This window comes from Leptopilina heterotoma, unplaced genomic scaffold (assembly GCF_015476425.1).
Source record: "Leptopilina heterotoma isolate Lh14 unplaced genomic scaffold, ASM1547642v1 Lhet_455, whole genome shotgun sequence".
NCBI lineage: Eukaryota > Metazoa > Arthropoda > Insecta > Hymenoptera > Figitidae > Leptopilina > Leptopilina heterotoma.
In genome coordinates, this window is record NW_025111089.1 from 67018 (window position 1) to 84731 (window position 17714).

A 17714-nucleotide genomic window follows, 5' to 3' on the forward strand; every position below is an offset into this window, starting at 1 on the left:
TAATGTTAAAAAATTGTTTAAATCAATAATATTTTTTTAATTTGCTAAAAAATTTACTATATTTTGATGGATTTAAACATACTTTAAAGTATACAAATAAATCACAATTTGTAAAAAATTATTACTTTTTTGAATTATTCAGTATCAAAATAAGTATAAATGAATAAAATTGTCAAAACAAGACAATAAAAATCTTCAGTAAATTTTATAACCTTTATTTAAAAACGTATATAAAATTAATTTAAAAATTAACGTATAAAACATAATTTGAATTTGATTTTTATCATATTCTCAACGCCATTTTGTATTCTTAAAAATCTGACGTCATCTTTGTAATCAGCGACCCAGAAAACCCCCCGAGTAACGATTTTTAGCAAAATTGAATCGATTTTCAAAAAAAGCATCCGCCATATTGGATCCGCCATTTTGAATTTTGAAAAACCAACTTTGGATTCGTAATCAGCGACCCCAAAAACCCTTAAGTATACAATTTCATCAAAATCTATCAAAGAGTTTGTCCACATTAACAATTTGTTGTAAACTTATTTATTTGTTAAGGGGTTAAACCACTCTAGAGCGTCAAAAAGAGGTTCTAATTTCAACATTTTTTTAAAGAAAAGTTTAAAAGTAATGAAAAATATGTTTACATATCTCTATCAGGTACACTTTAAAGAGAAAAAAATATACTTTATAAATTTTTTTTGTTTAAAAATAGCAGATGTACATGCACGTGATGGAAACCCTTTTTAAAAAGAATTCATTCGCGACCGGAAAGGTTTTTGGTACAATTTTCATCCTAGAACAGAAAACAAATTTTTTTCTATTTTTACATCTCAAAAGCTAGAGAAAGACGTAGGAGATTTTTTTTAAATCGATTTTTGCAAAAATGGTGAACATTTTATGGAAAAACTGAATTTTTGACTGAAAAAAATAGGCACTAAATTGTTTATAACTAAAGAAATATGCAACATAAAAAAAATCCCCTACGTCTTTCTCTAGCTATTGAGATGTAAGAATAGAAAAAAATTTGTTTTCTGTTCTAGGTTGAAAATTGTACCAAAAACCTTTCCGGCCGCGAAGGATTTCTTTTTACAAAGGGTTTCCATCACGTACATGTACATCTGCAGTTTTTAAACAAAAAAAAATTTATAAAGTATATTATGTTCTCTTTAAAGTGTACCTGATAGAGATATGTAAACATATTTCTCATTACTTTTAAACTTTTCTTTTAAAAAAATGTTGAAATTAGAACCTCTTTTTGACGCTCTAGAGTGGTTTAACCCCTTAATATGAATTGTTTATAACATTCGAATATTTACCTGCACAAATATTTTCAATTTACAGAGTACTCTAGGTGTGTTTCTAAAAAGTTTTTAGCACGTGCCATTTGATTATAGAGGCTGGAGATAACTTTTTCTTAAAAATAGATGCTTTTGTTAAACTTTGCAATAAAAAAATAAATATATAAACAAATTGAAATTTAAAATTCGGCATCGACAAATCTCTTCCAAATTTAATAATCTTTCATTTAAAACAAAGTTCAGTAAAATCGGTAAAAAATGAAGGCTCTAGACTATTATGAACAGTAAATTGCAGTTTAGTCCCACTGTGCGAGGGTAAGAATTTCAGTTTTAAAAAAAAGTCGTGTAGGGTGTCTATTTCTATGTTTTTTGGGTCGCTAAAACCAAAAAAGACTACCAAAAACAAATTCTTCCCTCCCTTAACCCACTACAACCTCCTTAACACACCCAGGGTGGAGGTTGCAATTTAAATTTTGACTTAAAGTCGAGTGCCGTATCTGATCCTATATTTTGTGAGGCGCTGAAACTAAAGAACACGTGAGAAACCTGCCATTTGAAATAAGCTTTGAAAAACATGCCAACTCCGAATTGACGTTCATTTCTTTTTTTTTAGGTTGACATTTAGCAGTACAGAAAAAATTCGAAGAAAAAATTATAAATTTATACAAAAATGAATTTTCTATTTGCATTTTACATATTTGTTATTTTATTTTAAAAAGGAATATGTTTGACTAATTTATTGAATTAATTTGTTGATTATTTATTATTTGATGGACAACTTCTTTCGTGCACTTCAAATAAAAAAAATGAACGTCAATTTGGAGTTAACATGTTTTCCAAATCTCAGCTCAAATGGCAGGTTTCTCACATGTTTTTTAAAACGGCGCGTTTTTCACGACTAGTCTGAATTGGCACCTTTCTGCCCCCAACCGACGATTTGTTGACTGGAGAAATAGGTTCACCCTGGAGAATTGGTGCGTTTACCCTATATAATTTTTAGATTAAAAGTATATTTTTACATTTTTATAAACTGTAAAATAGTAAATTAACATTTGTGTCAGTTCGAATATTTAAAAATTCTTTTAATTTACAAAATTATATTTGTAAAGTAAAACAAAACTTATTTTTTGAATTAAAAGAAAATTTCTTTTGCACATGGATGAAAATTTAAATAGTTCCTTTTATTTTTTTCTATTTTTTTAATCGAAATTATTATTTTCTTTAATCGAAATGAATGAAAAAATTTAAAAATGATTAACAAATCATTTAAAAATTAATTTTTTTATGACCTATTTATTTGTTAATATTAAATGTTATAAACAAAAGAGAGTAAAAATTATTAGTTATATCAAAAATGCTGTATTTCTACCTAAAAAATGTGTGTTAACTTTGATTATAATTATCCAAAAATAGAAAAATTCTATTACAAAAGAATTTTATCTTTCCATTTTTTTATAGTAATTAGTTGTGAAAAAATATAAAATTAAGGAAAAATTTATTAACATGTAGTGTATTTTTTTCACTATAGTAATTTTAATTTTCCGGAATCGAAAATTGGAGTCTATTTTTAACAAAAATTATTCATTGTTCTCAATTTGTCTAGAGAAAATTCAAAAAATTGTAAAAAAAATATTTATAAAGTTGTATATTTTATGTAGATGCAAATGTTAATTTATAAAAATAGCATATGATGTGAAATATATGATTAATTCTATTTGATTTAAATTTATTTCGCACAAAAAATTAGAGAATTACATAAATATTTTGTTTTTAAAAATTTCTTACCTGCAGCTAAAGTAATAATAAATATTATAAAGAACACCGAAAAAAATCTCGACGGTATTATTAACTATGACCCTATAGTTAATCTTAACCTAGTAAAAGTAATAAGGATTCCTAATCATTATGGTTAGGATCGCTAGGTTGATTCAACAAATTAAAGCCTGGCAAAAACAACCCTGCAAATCCTAGTCAAATTGACTAGGATTTTAGTAATTTTGCCTATTTCCATAATGCGCACGCGTCTGCTTCTGTTTTGACAGTGTTTACTTCTATATTTTTCACGTCATTTATCGTAATTTCGTAAAACGATTTTTTATCATTACTCGCGTCTATTTTTTGTACATAAAATGGAGTTCTTACATTTACCAAAATTGCTGGTTTCTCGGAACCTCTGGAAATATAGATAGTCCATGTTTTGGAAAGTAAACTATTTAATTATATTAGTCAATTCTTTCAGACTTTTTTGGTTAGGTTTCAATATAAATCGTCGGAATTTTTACGCACGTGGTGACAACATTTTTACTATTTTAATCGCGCAGTGTGTTTGAAAATGTACCCTTGCAATAATTTGTGTATTTAAATTTATTTTCATTTAAATGGCATAAATAATTAAAAATAAATAGTTTTTGACAAGTGTATAAAATTGTGTACTTGAGATGTATAAAACATCATCTGATTAAGTAGGGAAAAACAAAAATAGAAACAAAATTACAAATAAGTTATTAATTGTAATTAAATGTAATTTATTTTGGATAATTAATAAGTCAAAAATAATGTAATGAACATTATATATCTTCCATTATCGTCTCATTGGCATTCAGGCTTTCCTATGAACAATAGTCAACCTTAAAAGATAACATGCTTAACAGAATAAAAATAGAAGTCTTATTTTCATGTGACATGTAATGTAAAAATTATATTATTGTTATATATGTTAAAAGTGAAACAAGAAACTTCACGCGCGCGTTATAATTATAATCAGCAGAAGATGAAAAATTATTTTTTGAGCGAACTTTAACTTCTGTTTACTAACAATTGTTAATTAAAAAATTTTGAACTGATCCTAAACTATTGCTAGAACAATTGCAATTACTATCTGGGTCATCAAAATTAATTAAATTCACAATTCATAAAAAGTAACCACAGCCGATAATCAGCAGAAGATGAAAAATTTTTTTTGAGCGAACTTTATCTTCTGTTTACTAAAAGTTGGTACAAAAATTGTTTACCTACTGATCCTAAATTCCATACGTTTTTCAGGTTTTCCAAGCTGCGTGGGAACCATGCAATATTAAATTATTCTTTTTTCTGTATCTCATTTTAAGTCTGTTCTAATGAGAAATTAAAGCTTATTATAAAATTTTTTCAATTCTTTATTTAAGTTGCAATACTTATTATCCTTGTATCTTTAATTCAAAAATTAATAAAATATTATTTGTTATAATGTTAATTAATCAATTATTTTAAAAAATCTATAATTTTACTGACAAATTGATAATTATCTTATAATGTAAAAAAATTTAATCATCTTTTAATAAGTCTCTTATTCTATTTAGTTTAAAATACAATTAACCCCCCTACGGTTTTATCATTTTTCAATTTTGCAGGAAATAAATTTATAATTTTGTTAACATTAATTTACTATTTCATTTTTACTTTGGTGTTAAATACAACTCATTAGCTTCAAGTTACACTTAGTCTTTAATTTATATGATTCTCGAATTAAATTTTTTTAAATAAATAAATGATACACCCCGAGTATACTTTTGTTAAATCGTAGGGAGGTTAACTAAGTGTGAGTTTTAATTTTATTAAATTAAGTAGACATTAATTATTATCAATTTTTAAATAAAAATAAAATTGTATAAATTAATTAAAAAATGTAGTCAACTTTTCTATTAAACATTAACAAAATTCTAATAAAAAACTATTATTTATTTGAATGTATTTGATCGAGAGTAATAGCCGCAGCGGTTTTGAGATTCCAGTAGACGGGAAATGTTATGCCAAACAAAGAAGAATCAGGACGTCCACGAACAGCGCAAACAGCTGAAAGTGGCACGCTTTTCATCTAACGCGGGTGCAGGAATTAAAAATTCACGACCCGCCAAGCAACTTGGAATTTGACAATGCAATTAGAACGAGAATTGAAGAAAATCAAAATTTCCTTTAATAAATGTTATTCACAGATGAAAGCACATTTGAAATCGATGGGATTTGGAACACTTGTAATTTTCACCACTGGGCACTACAGAATCCCCATCTGGTGTCCGAAAGAGGCTTTCTAAATCGATTTAAATTAAATTTATTCGCTGGAATGATAGAAAATAAATTGGTAATTATGCAAATTTTTTTAAATTATAAATCGAAATATTTTCTTAATCTCGAATCTATGTAAAAAAAATTCTTTAAAACAGGTAAAAATTGTCCTGCAAAGGAGTCACTCCCCCTTAATTGAATTCATGAGAAGTATTCATTAGTTTTGAAAGTAATTGAATTTTTTGCGAAGAATTTTATCAAATTATTTTAAAAAAATTGAATTCTTTTTGAAAACTTTTATTAAAATATTAGATATTTAAAATAATTGAATTTAAAAATTTTGTTGAATATAATTGAATTTTGAAGAAGAATTTTATTATTTATAAAAATAATTAAAATTTGTAAGCATAATTAAATTTCTTAATCTTAATATTTTCATTATTTTATTCTACTTATAGATTGGTCCTATTATAATCCAAGCCAACATGGATGGGCCTAAATACAAGCGCCTTATGAAAACTATTCGGCAAAGATTAAGAGATGCGGGGTTTACAGACCAACAAATCGCCAACAAACAACAAATATGGTTGCAGCACGATATGACGATAATGTGACATACCACACTGTAAGAAGAAACAGAGATTGGCTATAACAGTGCACTTTCGGAATAGGATCATTGGACAGGGAGGAGCAATTCGTTGGCCTGCAAGGTCACTGGATATAAATCGACTAGATTTCTTTTTATGGGGCTTCATCAAATCAAAAATTTAGAGGCATACTGTTCCCAATGTGGAAATAATGAAAAGAATGATACAAAGAGCCGATAGGGAAATGTGACGCGTCGCGAAGAAAAGCACCTAAGAAGCAATAAACCGATTTTTGGATTATGATTGTTTCAGATAAATTAAAGATTACTTTTTAACTATCTGAACTAAAAATTAATTTTTATCAAATACTTATCTGTAATACTTTCGTAATAATTATTTACAAAACAGAAATTTGTGCTAAGAGTTGATTTTTTCATTCCTTTTTTCCTCCACCTGTAAAATTTTCGATATGCTTCTTAGGTGTTTTTCTTCGCGACGCGTCACAAATAACGCCTTATATGATCAAAAGGAGTATTAATGAAATGAAGAGAAGGTGTAGACTTCTCGTTGCGGTCGACAGTGGGTACATTAAACACCTTCTATAATCAATTATTAAACGGTACATTCAAATTCAAACTTAAAAATATTTAATCCAATTTTTTACACATTCCAATTCTAACTTTTCAAAAAATTACTTAGGTTTTCTGGACAGACGAATCAAAATTTGATCTGTTTAGGTCGAAAACAAGGGTATATGTTCGAAGACGTTAAAATGAAAAGTATTTATCCGAATGTGTAACACCAACTGTCAATCATGGAGGTGGTAACATTATGGTTTAGGGTTCTTTTGGAGGTTCAAAAGTTGGAGATTTAATTGGTGTTAAAGGGATTTTAAATAAAGAGGGATATCACAGCATTTTACAAAGACATTTGTTACCCTTAGGATTAAAAAATATTGGTAAATGTTTTGTTTTCCAGCAGGACAACGATTCAAAACATACTTCGAAACTCTGTAAAAATTAGAGATGCATTACGAGCGAGACTCGTAGCGGCGAGAACGAGTATCTCGCTAAAAAAGACAATGAAAACAATTGAATGGTTATATAACATTCAATTGTCTTAATTGATAACTTGATAATTCGTTTAAAAAAATTAACATTTTGTCCTTATTTTTATTTTATGAATGATATTCATTTGTCAATTAATTTTTTATAAATATTTATTTGCAACTCGTCAATTTATCCAAAATACTTCATCTAGGGCTCATTGGATGGGGATTTTGTAATGCTTTACAGTAGTAAATTCAGAATTGCGCTCACTTCATTTGGTTGTAAAATATTTCAATTTTAATTAATAAATTAATTAATTAATAATAATTCGAAAACAAAAAAACGTGATTTTTTTGTTTCACATATTGAAACTACAAATCTTAAGCTTTCTTTTGGCACTCCGAAAAAATTTTTTAAAATTATTTTTTCTTTCAGGCATTGACATATTCCATGTTGTCTTCAAATCTAATTAATAAAGGAATTTTAAAAATTAATTATATTTATTATGATTCAGATGATTGGCTTTTTGACAATGCCATTAAAATTTCTTTTTTTTAAATAAGCAAATATATTGTACAAAAAATTTGCATTTTTAATTTAAAACTAAATCTAAATTAACTCTTTCTATTTATAATAGTAATTATTTTTTAAAATTATTATTATTAATTATTATTATTATATAATAAAATGGAGCTTAACGATAATAATATCCTCCGGATATCGATAGACATCCCTAGAATATTCCAGGGATATCCAAACCGCTGCAAACAAGTCGATATTCCCAGGATGTTCTAAGTATATCCTGAATAACTGTATGTTATGAGGGATTCTGATGAAGAAGTTCTGGGAATTTTTTTAAAATAGGAGAAAAATTATAATGAAGGAAAAAGAAGATAGTTCTTAAATATAAAGTAAATTGTATTTAAAAAAAAATTTTTATTTATGTTAAATATTTCAATAATTAAATAAATAAAATATTTCATAATTTCTTCTCCATTCTATTTATTTTAATATTTTTTTAAAACTTCAATTGTTAATTAAAATTTAACTTTAGAAATAAATCATTTTACCTTTTTGTACAAAAATTTTCCCGCTTTTTTTACTCAAAAAATTGTTGTTTCCATTTTTAAAAGAAAAAAATAAACTTGTCGAAAATAAAAGAACGATTAAATCAAAAAATGAAGAAAAAATAGAAGACACACAAAAAAAAATAAAAATGAAGAAGAAATAGAAGATACACAAAAAGAAAAAAATCCTCCAAAAAATACAGCGAGAAATTTAAAAAGAAGATTAAAAGAAAAGGATCAAAAAAAGGTTATTTCATTAAAATTTTTATAATATAAATTTTAAATTTCTTTAAAATTAAATTATTTTCTAAGTTTTTAGTTTTAATTTTTAGAAAATATGATTATATTTAAAAATATTTCATAGAATTTGAAAAATAAAATCCATCAAAATATAAAACAATAATTTAAATTAAATTTGACGAAACTTATAATTATTTTGAATTTTAATTTAATTTTATTTAAATATTTATGAAATTTAATACCTCTATATAATAATAAATACAATATATATTTATTACATTTTTAATTAACAATTAATTTATAATTTCAGATTGAAGAAAAATAAATTCTATAAAGTAGGCATCTAGACCAGAATATACACAGCACCAAGATCTATCACAGAATTTAGACCATACCCAAGAATAACATCATATAGAAGACCCACACAATACTACACACACTCATTACAAGCACCTTACGCGATTCCTGGTCATTTCCCCGAATACCTTTCCCCAAATAGATATTTGCCCGAATACATTTTTCCCGAAGCCCATTTCCCAAAAAAATATATTAAAAATATTCCCCGAAAAACTATTTCCCCGAAAAAATATAAAAAATAAATGTATTAAAAAAAAGACGAATGTAAAAAATAAAAGACAAATTACTGTATTGACAGTAACCCACATTTTCAGAACAAATTATGGTGTCTTCCTTAAACTTCCTATACGTTCAAAATTTTAAAGTTATGAATATGAATTACGAAGTTGAATTGATTAGTGAAAGAAGACTAGCTATAGATGGATTTCTATATATGTATATAAAATCCAAAAGGGAGACGGAAAAACATATTGGGATTGTAAAAAAGTGAGGGATAAAGAATGTTTGAATTTGAAAGCTTATTATTTCTACTAAAAAAATAAAAAAGAGTTTTTGATTTATCTTTTTTAGTTTCACTTAGAGAAAATTTTTAATACACATATACCAAATTTCGAAATCACAATTTTCCAAGGTAAATCCGCTCACTTTATCTTTTCAAGACGGTAGTTTTATTTTTTAAATCTTAAAATTCGTCTTATTCCCGTCTTAAGTATGATTTATTATTGACAAACTATGAGTTCTATAAACAATTCTATAAACAACAAATTGGTTTAATAAATAATGAATATAGGTTTCATGAATTACAACTATGGATTTAAATAATGTTATATTTTATTAAGAGAAAGTGAAATGTACGAAGCTGAAAAAGTTCTATAGAATTTCACTAAAACGATTCTACAGAATTTCTACAAGAATTCTAGTAAACCTTATTTCATGAATAAAAAGGATGTGACGTCTTTAGTTGAATGCAGGGGATTAGTTGAAATTGTCTTTTACATAAAGATTAATATAGGCGATAAAAACCACTTCTAGACATTTTAAATAATTTCTCAAACGAACTCTTTTGATAACATAATTTTTATTGTTTTTTAATACTTTTTCTTAAATCTAAGAAGTTAATATTTGGAATTTTTAACTTTACTTACCTTTGACATTTAATGAATAGTTTATTGTTATTTGTTATTATTATCAATTCTGTAAGAACTTTAACCGAATTGAAAATATTGTATAACCAATCATAATGTTATCGGTAAAGACTTGAATTTTGTTTTTAATTAAAAGTATTTTGTAATTTATAGGTGAATTATTATAGAAATTATGAAAAAAACAATAAGATGCCAAATTAAATAAAGATAAATTTTAATATAGACAAATTACATAGTTTTTATCAAAATATTGTAAAATTCTGCTTATTAATGTGAATACTCGTAAACAATTAAACTACAAAAAGGCTTACAACTATTTTATTCAAACATGTTTGGATAAATCCATGCATAACTTTGAACTTTCGTGAATTTTCCTTCAATTAATTCTATTGGAATTACTGTTCAAGTGTAAGTTTCACGCAAAGAAATAACCCAAGTTTTACATATAATTCCGGTTTCTTTTTGAATTATTAAATTAGAATCAGCAGAGACAAACTGTTGAATCATTATAAAAATTGTGCAGCCAATTGTAAAAAAAAAAATTTTTTTTTGCATAGAATTTCTTATTATTCCAATAAATGTTTGAATTGTTTCTCTTTTTTTGTCGATAATATTCTGTCGAAGTAAAAATATTTTTGCCAATTTTAACCTTTGAATAAATTAAAGGGTTAAAATTTTTGTCATCTACATCAATTATGTTTTTATTGCTGTTAGGTGTTCTTCTTCTAATGTTACATTTATAGGACGCCCAAGAACAAATATGTCTTTAACTTGACACTCATGGATTTTTTGAAAGTGAGTTTTCAAAACTTTTAAAGAGTTGATCAATTTTAAAGTATTAAATATTTCCATCTCAATTGTCTTCGTACCGTGTACTATTTTCTTCAAATACCCATTCAAGTTCTCAAAGGGGAAAGCTGAGTATGTCCATAGTGGACCCCAATTTCTAACTGATTCAGCCAAATGCGTTATTATATGAAGATTAAGAGAACAATTATTTAGACCATAAAGTTTTCGAAAATCTGTAACAAATAAATAGAAGAGAGTTTCCGTTAAGTTTATTTCCCATGGATGGATTTTTTCTTGCAGTAAAATGTGCATTGCGTGCACAAGCAGTAAAAATGTTGATAATATTTTTTCTTCAGATATCCTTGCAATGTGACTGGAAAATATAATAGTAATATTGCTCTCTTTTCTGAAGCTTTCCAAAAACTCGATTTTGACAGTGGACGAAAAGTTCTTGTAACGCCATCTGAAGGGAAAATTTCATTTATTTCTTTTTCAATTACAATCCTCATTTTTTTAATATAAAAGTCCTGATCTTTATTGTTTGTGCAAAACCAAAGTGTTAAAAGTAATTGAAAAACTCCTATAACAACTATGTGCATGTAATCTTGAACAAATCCACTTGATAAATCAAAAAATAGTATTTTTGCAGCAATTGTTGGTCCCCTTATGCCTTTTGAGTGTTGTAAACATTCTCTTTTCGCTTTTTCTCCATTTTTAATAATGTCGTCATGAGTACGAAGTAGTGCATCTACAGCCAAAGGTGGAAATACGTGATTTGTGCCCTTTCCTTTTTTAGCAGTTTCACCGGGATGTTCGCAAGCAGGACACTCGTTTTCGCCATTATAGTACATTAAATTGACAACTTCAGCTTTAGCTGGTGCATCCATGATGGCAACTGGAGCAACTACTTTACTCTTTACTGTATCACCCGAATTATTCGTCCATTCAACTTTATTAATTAAAAGATCATGCATTTGTTTCGCAAATGATATTAAAAAAGTATTCATATTAGTCTTCCTACCATTATTAGATTGTGTATAATATAAACCGCATGTAAACTTATATTTTCTTCTATATTTTGGGTGAATATTTAAAATTTGAGCTTGAATTGGCCATAAGCTGAATTTATCACTTTTTGACATTGGAATTCCATCCGTAAACCAAGCTAAAGCTATGTCATATTTACCCGAAATAGTATTTAGCGTTAATTTTTTAAATTAAGAGCCAGAGTTTATATCATAAATATAGTTGTCATCTGGATTTTCACATTCCTCTTGGTAATCATTAATAAGAGTTTTAAGATTTTTTGTTTAAAAGCCTCTATTAAAAGAGCCTCGGCAAGCCCCATGCAAAAAATGCCCCTCTTTCGTACTTCGAATTTTGAAACTTTTTTTATGCCAAATGAATAAAAATTGAATAAAAATTCAAAATAGCGGATCCAATATGGCGGACGACATTTTTGAAAATCGATCCAATTGACATGAAACTTGTTACTCGGGGGTTTTTGGGGTCTCTGATTACGAATATGATGTCCGTTTTTAAAAATTCAAAATAGCGGATCCAATATGGCGGACGACATTTTTGAAAATCGATCCAATTGATTTGAAACTTGTTACTCGGGGGTTTTTGGGGTCGCTGATTACGAATATGATGTCCGTTTTCAAAAATTTAAAATGTCGGATCTAATATAACGAATAAAGGCAAGGTTTAAGGCTAAATTCAGCTTGCAAAGGCCAGATGTAATAATTTTGAAACCATCTAAAGTAAGATGTAATATTCCAATCAACAAAGATAAGGGATTAGAATCCAACCAATGAGGCAAGATGTAATCAACAACCCTTATCTTTGTTGATTGGAATATTACATCTTACTTTAGATGGTTTCAAAATTATTACATCTAGCCTTTGCAAGCTGAATTTAGCCTTAAACCTTGCCTTTATTCGTTATATTAGATCCGACATTTTGAATTTTTGAAAACGGACATCATATTCGTAATCAGCGACCCCAAAAACCCCCGAGTAACAAGTTTCAAATCAATTGGATCGATTTTCAAAAATGTCGTCCGCCATATTGGATCCGCTATTTTGAATTTTTAAAAACGGACATCATATTCGTAATCAGAGACCCCAAAAACCCCCGAGTAACAAGTTTCATGTCAATTGGATCGATTTTCAAAAATGTCGTCCGCCATATTGGATCCGCTATTTTGAATTTTTAAAAACGGACATCATATTCGTAATCAGAGACCCCGAAAACCCCCGAGTAACGATTTTTAAGTAAATTGGATCGATTTTTAAAAATGTCGTCCGCCATATTGGGTCCGCCATTTTGAATTTTTAAAAACGGACTTTAGATTCGTAATCAGCAGACGAAAATCTTAAGGGAACCATTTGGTCTGATTTTTTTAAACATTATTATTCGATTATATTGCATATTCTATTTTTGGACATGGCCCCCTTTGACCCCCTGTATTTCGGAAAGGGGGCACATGCTCATCTTGAAATTTTGCAGGGATTATTGGGTCATCATATGTAACTATTTGGCATAAAAAAAGTTTCAAAATTCGAGGTACGAAAAAGGGGCATTTTTTGCCGAGGCTCTTTCACGGATGCTATATTCTAGGAACATTCCATTAATATTTTCGGATTGACAATTACTACAAACAAAAAATCTTTGGTTCATAGTCCCATTTTCTCAAATATTTACAACAATTGGAGCAAAATCTGTGTGTTGTACTGACTCAGAACTTTTCGGAAGCATTGTATTCAATTGTGAAATGAAATGTCAACAGGTTTAATAATTCTTTTAAAGAGACTTTGGTGAGTGCATTTGATAATTGAAAGTCTAAATTTTTTAAAATTGCTTCTCTACAAGTAACTTCTGATTAATTATAGAGTGATTCTGTAAGCCAACGTGTATCATTATCATTCCCATCATCTTCACTGCCATCATTTTCATTATCTGAATATTCAGAATGTGACAAGTTATTATTAGATTCAAAAGAACTTGAACTTAAAACTAAACTTCTGTGATCACTGCTGTGCGATAAATTCCAATTCGTTTCCAGATTATTCTGTATAAATAATATGAAAATTTATAAGCAACAAAAGAAATTTGTTTAAAAATTAAATTAAATCGGTAATCCTAGTGAAAATAATTAGTCCAAATTTTGTCCAAAATGCATGTGGGGTTTTAAAATAGTTTCCCCGTCCGAATTAGTCAGAAAAACGGATATAGAATTAATAAGCTAACATAACACTCAAAATTTGAATAGAATTATCCCCGTAATATTTATAGAAATTTTCTGTCGAAATTCCGCTCGGAAAATAATTTCCGACCACTTTTTTTTATTGTTTATACTCCTGCCCTATTGGCCTTACGCACTTCGACAAGAGTCCCCGAGAAATACTTTTTTTTGGATTAGGCATAACCATTCTACATAAATTTTCTATATATTAACCTAATTTGCGTCTACAGCCGACTTTTATTAGGAGTACTCGCATTGCGCCTGGACCACCCGTCAATGGGTTTTCTCGCCAGAGAAGAGGGAAACTGTAGAAAACCTCTCCTGAGTACAACCGGTTTATCGACAGTCGAGTTCTAATGGTGTGTACCGGACAATAATCGACGGTGCACATCATTATACATCGACGTCAAACCTCCCGCTCAGATTGTCTCACGTGCCAGAAAAATCCCAAGCCAAGTGGGCGCGAACCAAGGATACTTATACCCTTGGTCCTTAAACGACCGCCAACGCCAGGCGGTCGGTTAATTTCCGACCACTTCTTCGAATTAATTTTGTATAAAATTTGTGCGAGTTCTTTTCTTTTTAAATAAACAATATTGTCATAAATGGCTTTGATGACAAAGATTATATCTTACATCTTCGCTGCCATTTTCCGTAAAAGACGTTTCAGAATTTGATTCCTTGCAGCATGTGGAAGAAGCTAAAATTTTAGTTTTGTTAAAAAACCAATTCCGAATTTGATGAACAGATTTCTTCCAAATTCTCTTGCAGTTTACTCTATGTAACATATAGGAAAATAATCTATAATTAAATATCAAGAAATTATAATTTTTCTATAAATAAGTTTGTTTTACTTTACAATTCTTTTGGCAATAAAAACTGACGTACATCATAAATACTTTCAACTTCAGTAGTTGATAATTTTAAATTCATAGATTTTTTAGTTATTAAAGAAGCAAGTTCAGACGATGTACAATCTGTATTGAATATCCTAGATTGTGTAGATTCAAAAGAAGATTAACTGTTTGACGAGCAAACATCGTCAATAGAATTTCTAAATTTCTTGTATTTAGTTAAGCCATCTGACCTGCCGAAGTCATTCTCATTTTCATCCCTTCCAGACACAGGTCTCCTTAGAGGTGGGCAGGTTATTCTAAAATGTAACGCTACAAACTTGGTGAGGAGTTGTTCCAAATGACTTCCAGATTCCAAATTTTCAAACCGATAAATCGTACCTGATCCTCTTTTCGAATTATCTCTTATACAGATAGTCGGAAACTTAAAAAAATTTATTATCTTAATGTGGAAGCTTTGATTCAGAAGACTGCTGATTTTTCGTTACTAAAAATTTTTTAGAAAAAGTTTTTATAGATAATTATGGTTCCGAATTGTCTCTTCTTTAAGAAACTTTTTGACTTTTTGAATTTGGACACGTCTGTCACATGTTAAAGTGCTACATATGAGGCATTTTACGTGAAATGTCCTAAGTTGAAATTTCAACTTCTTGAAAAAAATTGAAACCCGAGGAATTTGTTGTTCTATCAAGTAGAAATGTGACCCAAAAAATATTTTTGATTTTTTCGAAAAATTGGAGGGGGTAGAAGGGGGGTCAATTTGACCAATTTTGTCAACATCGGCTGCTTTGTGAATTTTTTCTGAACATACTTGTAATGGGAAAAATTTTTTAGATTATGTTTCTAAAAGGTTTTTTCGTCCTTTTTCCAATGGTGTATTTTATTTATTAATATTTTAAAAATTTATTCTAATTTTTGATAATTTATATTTAATTTTCAATTTCCCAAAAATCGGTCCGTTTTTTTTGAAAATAAATTATTGCAAACGAAAGCTGAGGTTTTTTCCTATCGGCATGTAAATTTTCAGAATGCCCTTTTTTGTTTTTGAGTTATTCAATTTCAAAGAATAAATTGCAGCCCGCTGCGTCGCGGTTGCACTGAGCCGCGTGGCAGCCGGCGTGAGACGAGGCGCCCGGGACGCAATTTATTCTTTGAAATTTAATAACTCAAAAACAAAAAAAAGGGCATTCTGAAAATTTACATGCCGATAGGGAAAAACCTCAGCTTTCGTTTGCAATAATTTATTTAAAAAAAAACGGACCGATTTTTGGGAAATTGAAAATTAAATATAAATTATCAAAAATTAGGGTAAATTTTTAAAATATTAAAAAATAAGATACACCATTGGAAAGAGGACGAAAAAACCTTTCAGAAACATATTGTAAAAAATTTTTCCCATTACAAGTATGTTCAGAAAAAATTCACAAAGTAGCCGATGTTGTCAAAATTGGTCAAATTGACCCCCCTCTACCCCCTCCAATTTTTCAAAAAAATCAAAAATATTTTTTGGGTCACATTTCTACTTGATAGAACAACAAATTCCTCGGGTTTCAATTTTTTTCAAGAAGTTGAAATTTCAACTTAGGACATTTCACGTAAAATGCCTCATATATGAATATATAAGGGAAGTGTTCCGGTTGTGGGCACCCTTTTGTTTTTGCCTCATAACATTTGTCCATGTGCATATTATACAAATGTATGTGTACGAATTTAAACCTAAAGGTCTAAGGTGACTGTCAGTGAAGGAATTAAATTGATTCCTTTAAATAAAAAAGTTTTATTAGAAATTTAGTGAAATGGAAATTTTTTGACAAAAAAATTTTTGTACCCGGTTGTGGGCACCCTTGAAAAATCCGCTAAAAATGAAAAAATATTAAAGGAAACCAACACAAATAAAGAAGAAATGAAAGTTTCTTTATTTTAAGAGACTTTGCCGGGATAAAGAACAAAAATGATGACACGTTTTCACACTATGCTCATCGCTAACAAAAGCATAATGCTTGCATGTAAAGTAGCTAGTACGCATACCATAACGCACTTCTATTGCACTGAACGACTATATTCATCGAATTTAATGGAGTTTGCGGCTGTCACTTTCCTTGGCAGAAAGTTTAGATAGATAAGACAGTAGTCCACATCATTGTCAGATGGTAGAGCCTCCCTAACCCATTAACGCCCATGATTAGACAAATGAAAATATCATCAAAATTATTATTGGAAACAGGACTACGGATAAAATAATGACTTTTGACGTCAAAAATGGTTTAAAAAATAATTTGTTTATAAAAATTCACGGTGCGCCTTAACTAAAATTAAATAAAAAGGTCTTACACCTAGAAAATTAGTAGATATTCTGAATTTACAATGTTCATAGATAAGAAAAATTATAAAACTAAAATAATCTGTGGAAAGATTTTGAAATAAATCCACTTTGAACATTTTTGCGCACGAAGTACGATATTTTGGAAAATATGGCATTGTTTATTTATATGAATAGGAAGGAAGAAATCATATAATTATCATTTTTAAGTGGTAATTCTATTAAACTTTTATTATTGCTTCCTCATAAAGGAAGCTTTGTATTAGCAAAATTTTGGATGGTCATTTTTTGACATATTTATAAATTTTTTTTTATTATGCCTAATACTTTAGTACTTTATATATGCACAGGAACTCCCCGGTATAAATGTTAATAATAATAAATAAATCTCCGATTTTTAAAAAACGGATTTTAAAAATTTGTCCCGATGTGTGTGTGTGTGTGTGTGTGTGTGTGTGTGTGTGTACTAACATTACATTTGCCTCAATATCTCAGAACGAGAAAGAGCTAAAGGCCTCAATTTTTTTTTAAATTGTAGGTCTCCCCGGGGGACATAAAATGAGAGTATTTTCAGCCCGATTCATGAAGTTCAACTATTTTTTGTTTGCATTTCTCATTTTGTAAAAAAACGTTTTTTGGACATAACTTAAAAAAATGTTAGGACACTTATAAATCTTTTTCTTTAGTTTTGTAGAGTTTTTTCAGACGCATATTTTG

The 17714-nt window shown here is 28.4% G+C and overlaps 1 protein-coding gene across 1 annotated transcript; it reads left to right on the top strand.

Annotated features, from left to right (window-relative positions):
* Positions 1-5233: 5233 nt before the first annotated feature.
* On the top strand, positions 5234-5956 carry LOC122507246. The gene is made up of 2 exons (XM_043619863.1): positions 5234-5418; positions 5801-5956. The coding sequence occupies exons 1-2, from the start codon at positions 5260-5262 to the stop codon at positions 5954-5956; spliced, it is 315 nt and encodes a 104-aa protein (XP_043475798.1). The 5' UTR covers positions 5234-5259.
* Positions 5957-17714: the final 11758 nt, after the last annotated feature.

Coding starts and splice junctions, on each gene's coding strand:
- LOC122507246 (XM_043619863.1), top strand. CDS start 5,260: ATGTTATTCACAGATGAAAGCACATTTGAAATCGATGGGATTTGGAAC. Junction 5,419..5,800: donor GAATGATAGAAAATAAATTG/GTAATTATGCAA, acceptor TTCTACTTATAG/ATTGGTCCTATTATAATCCA.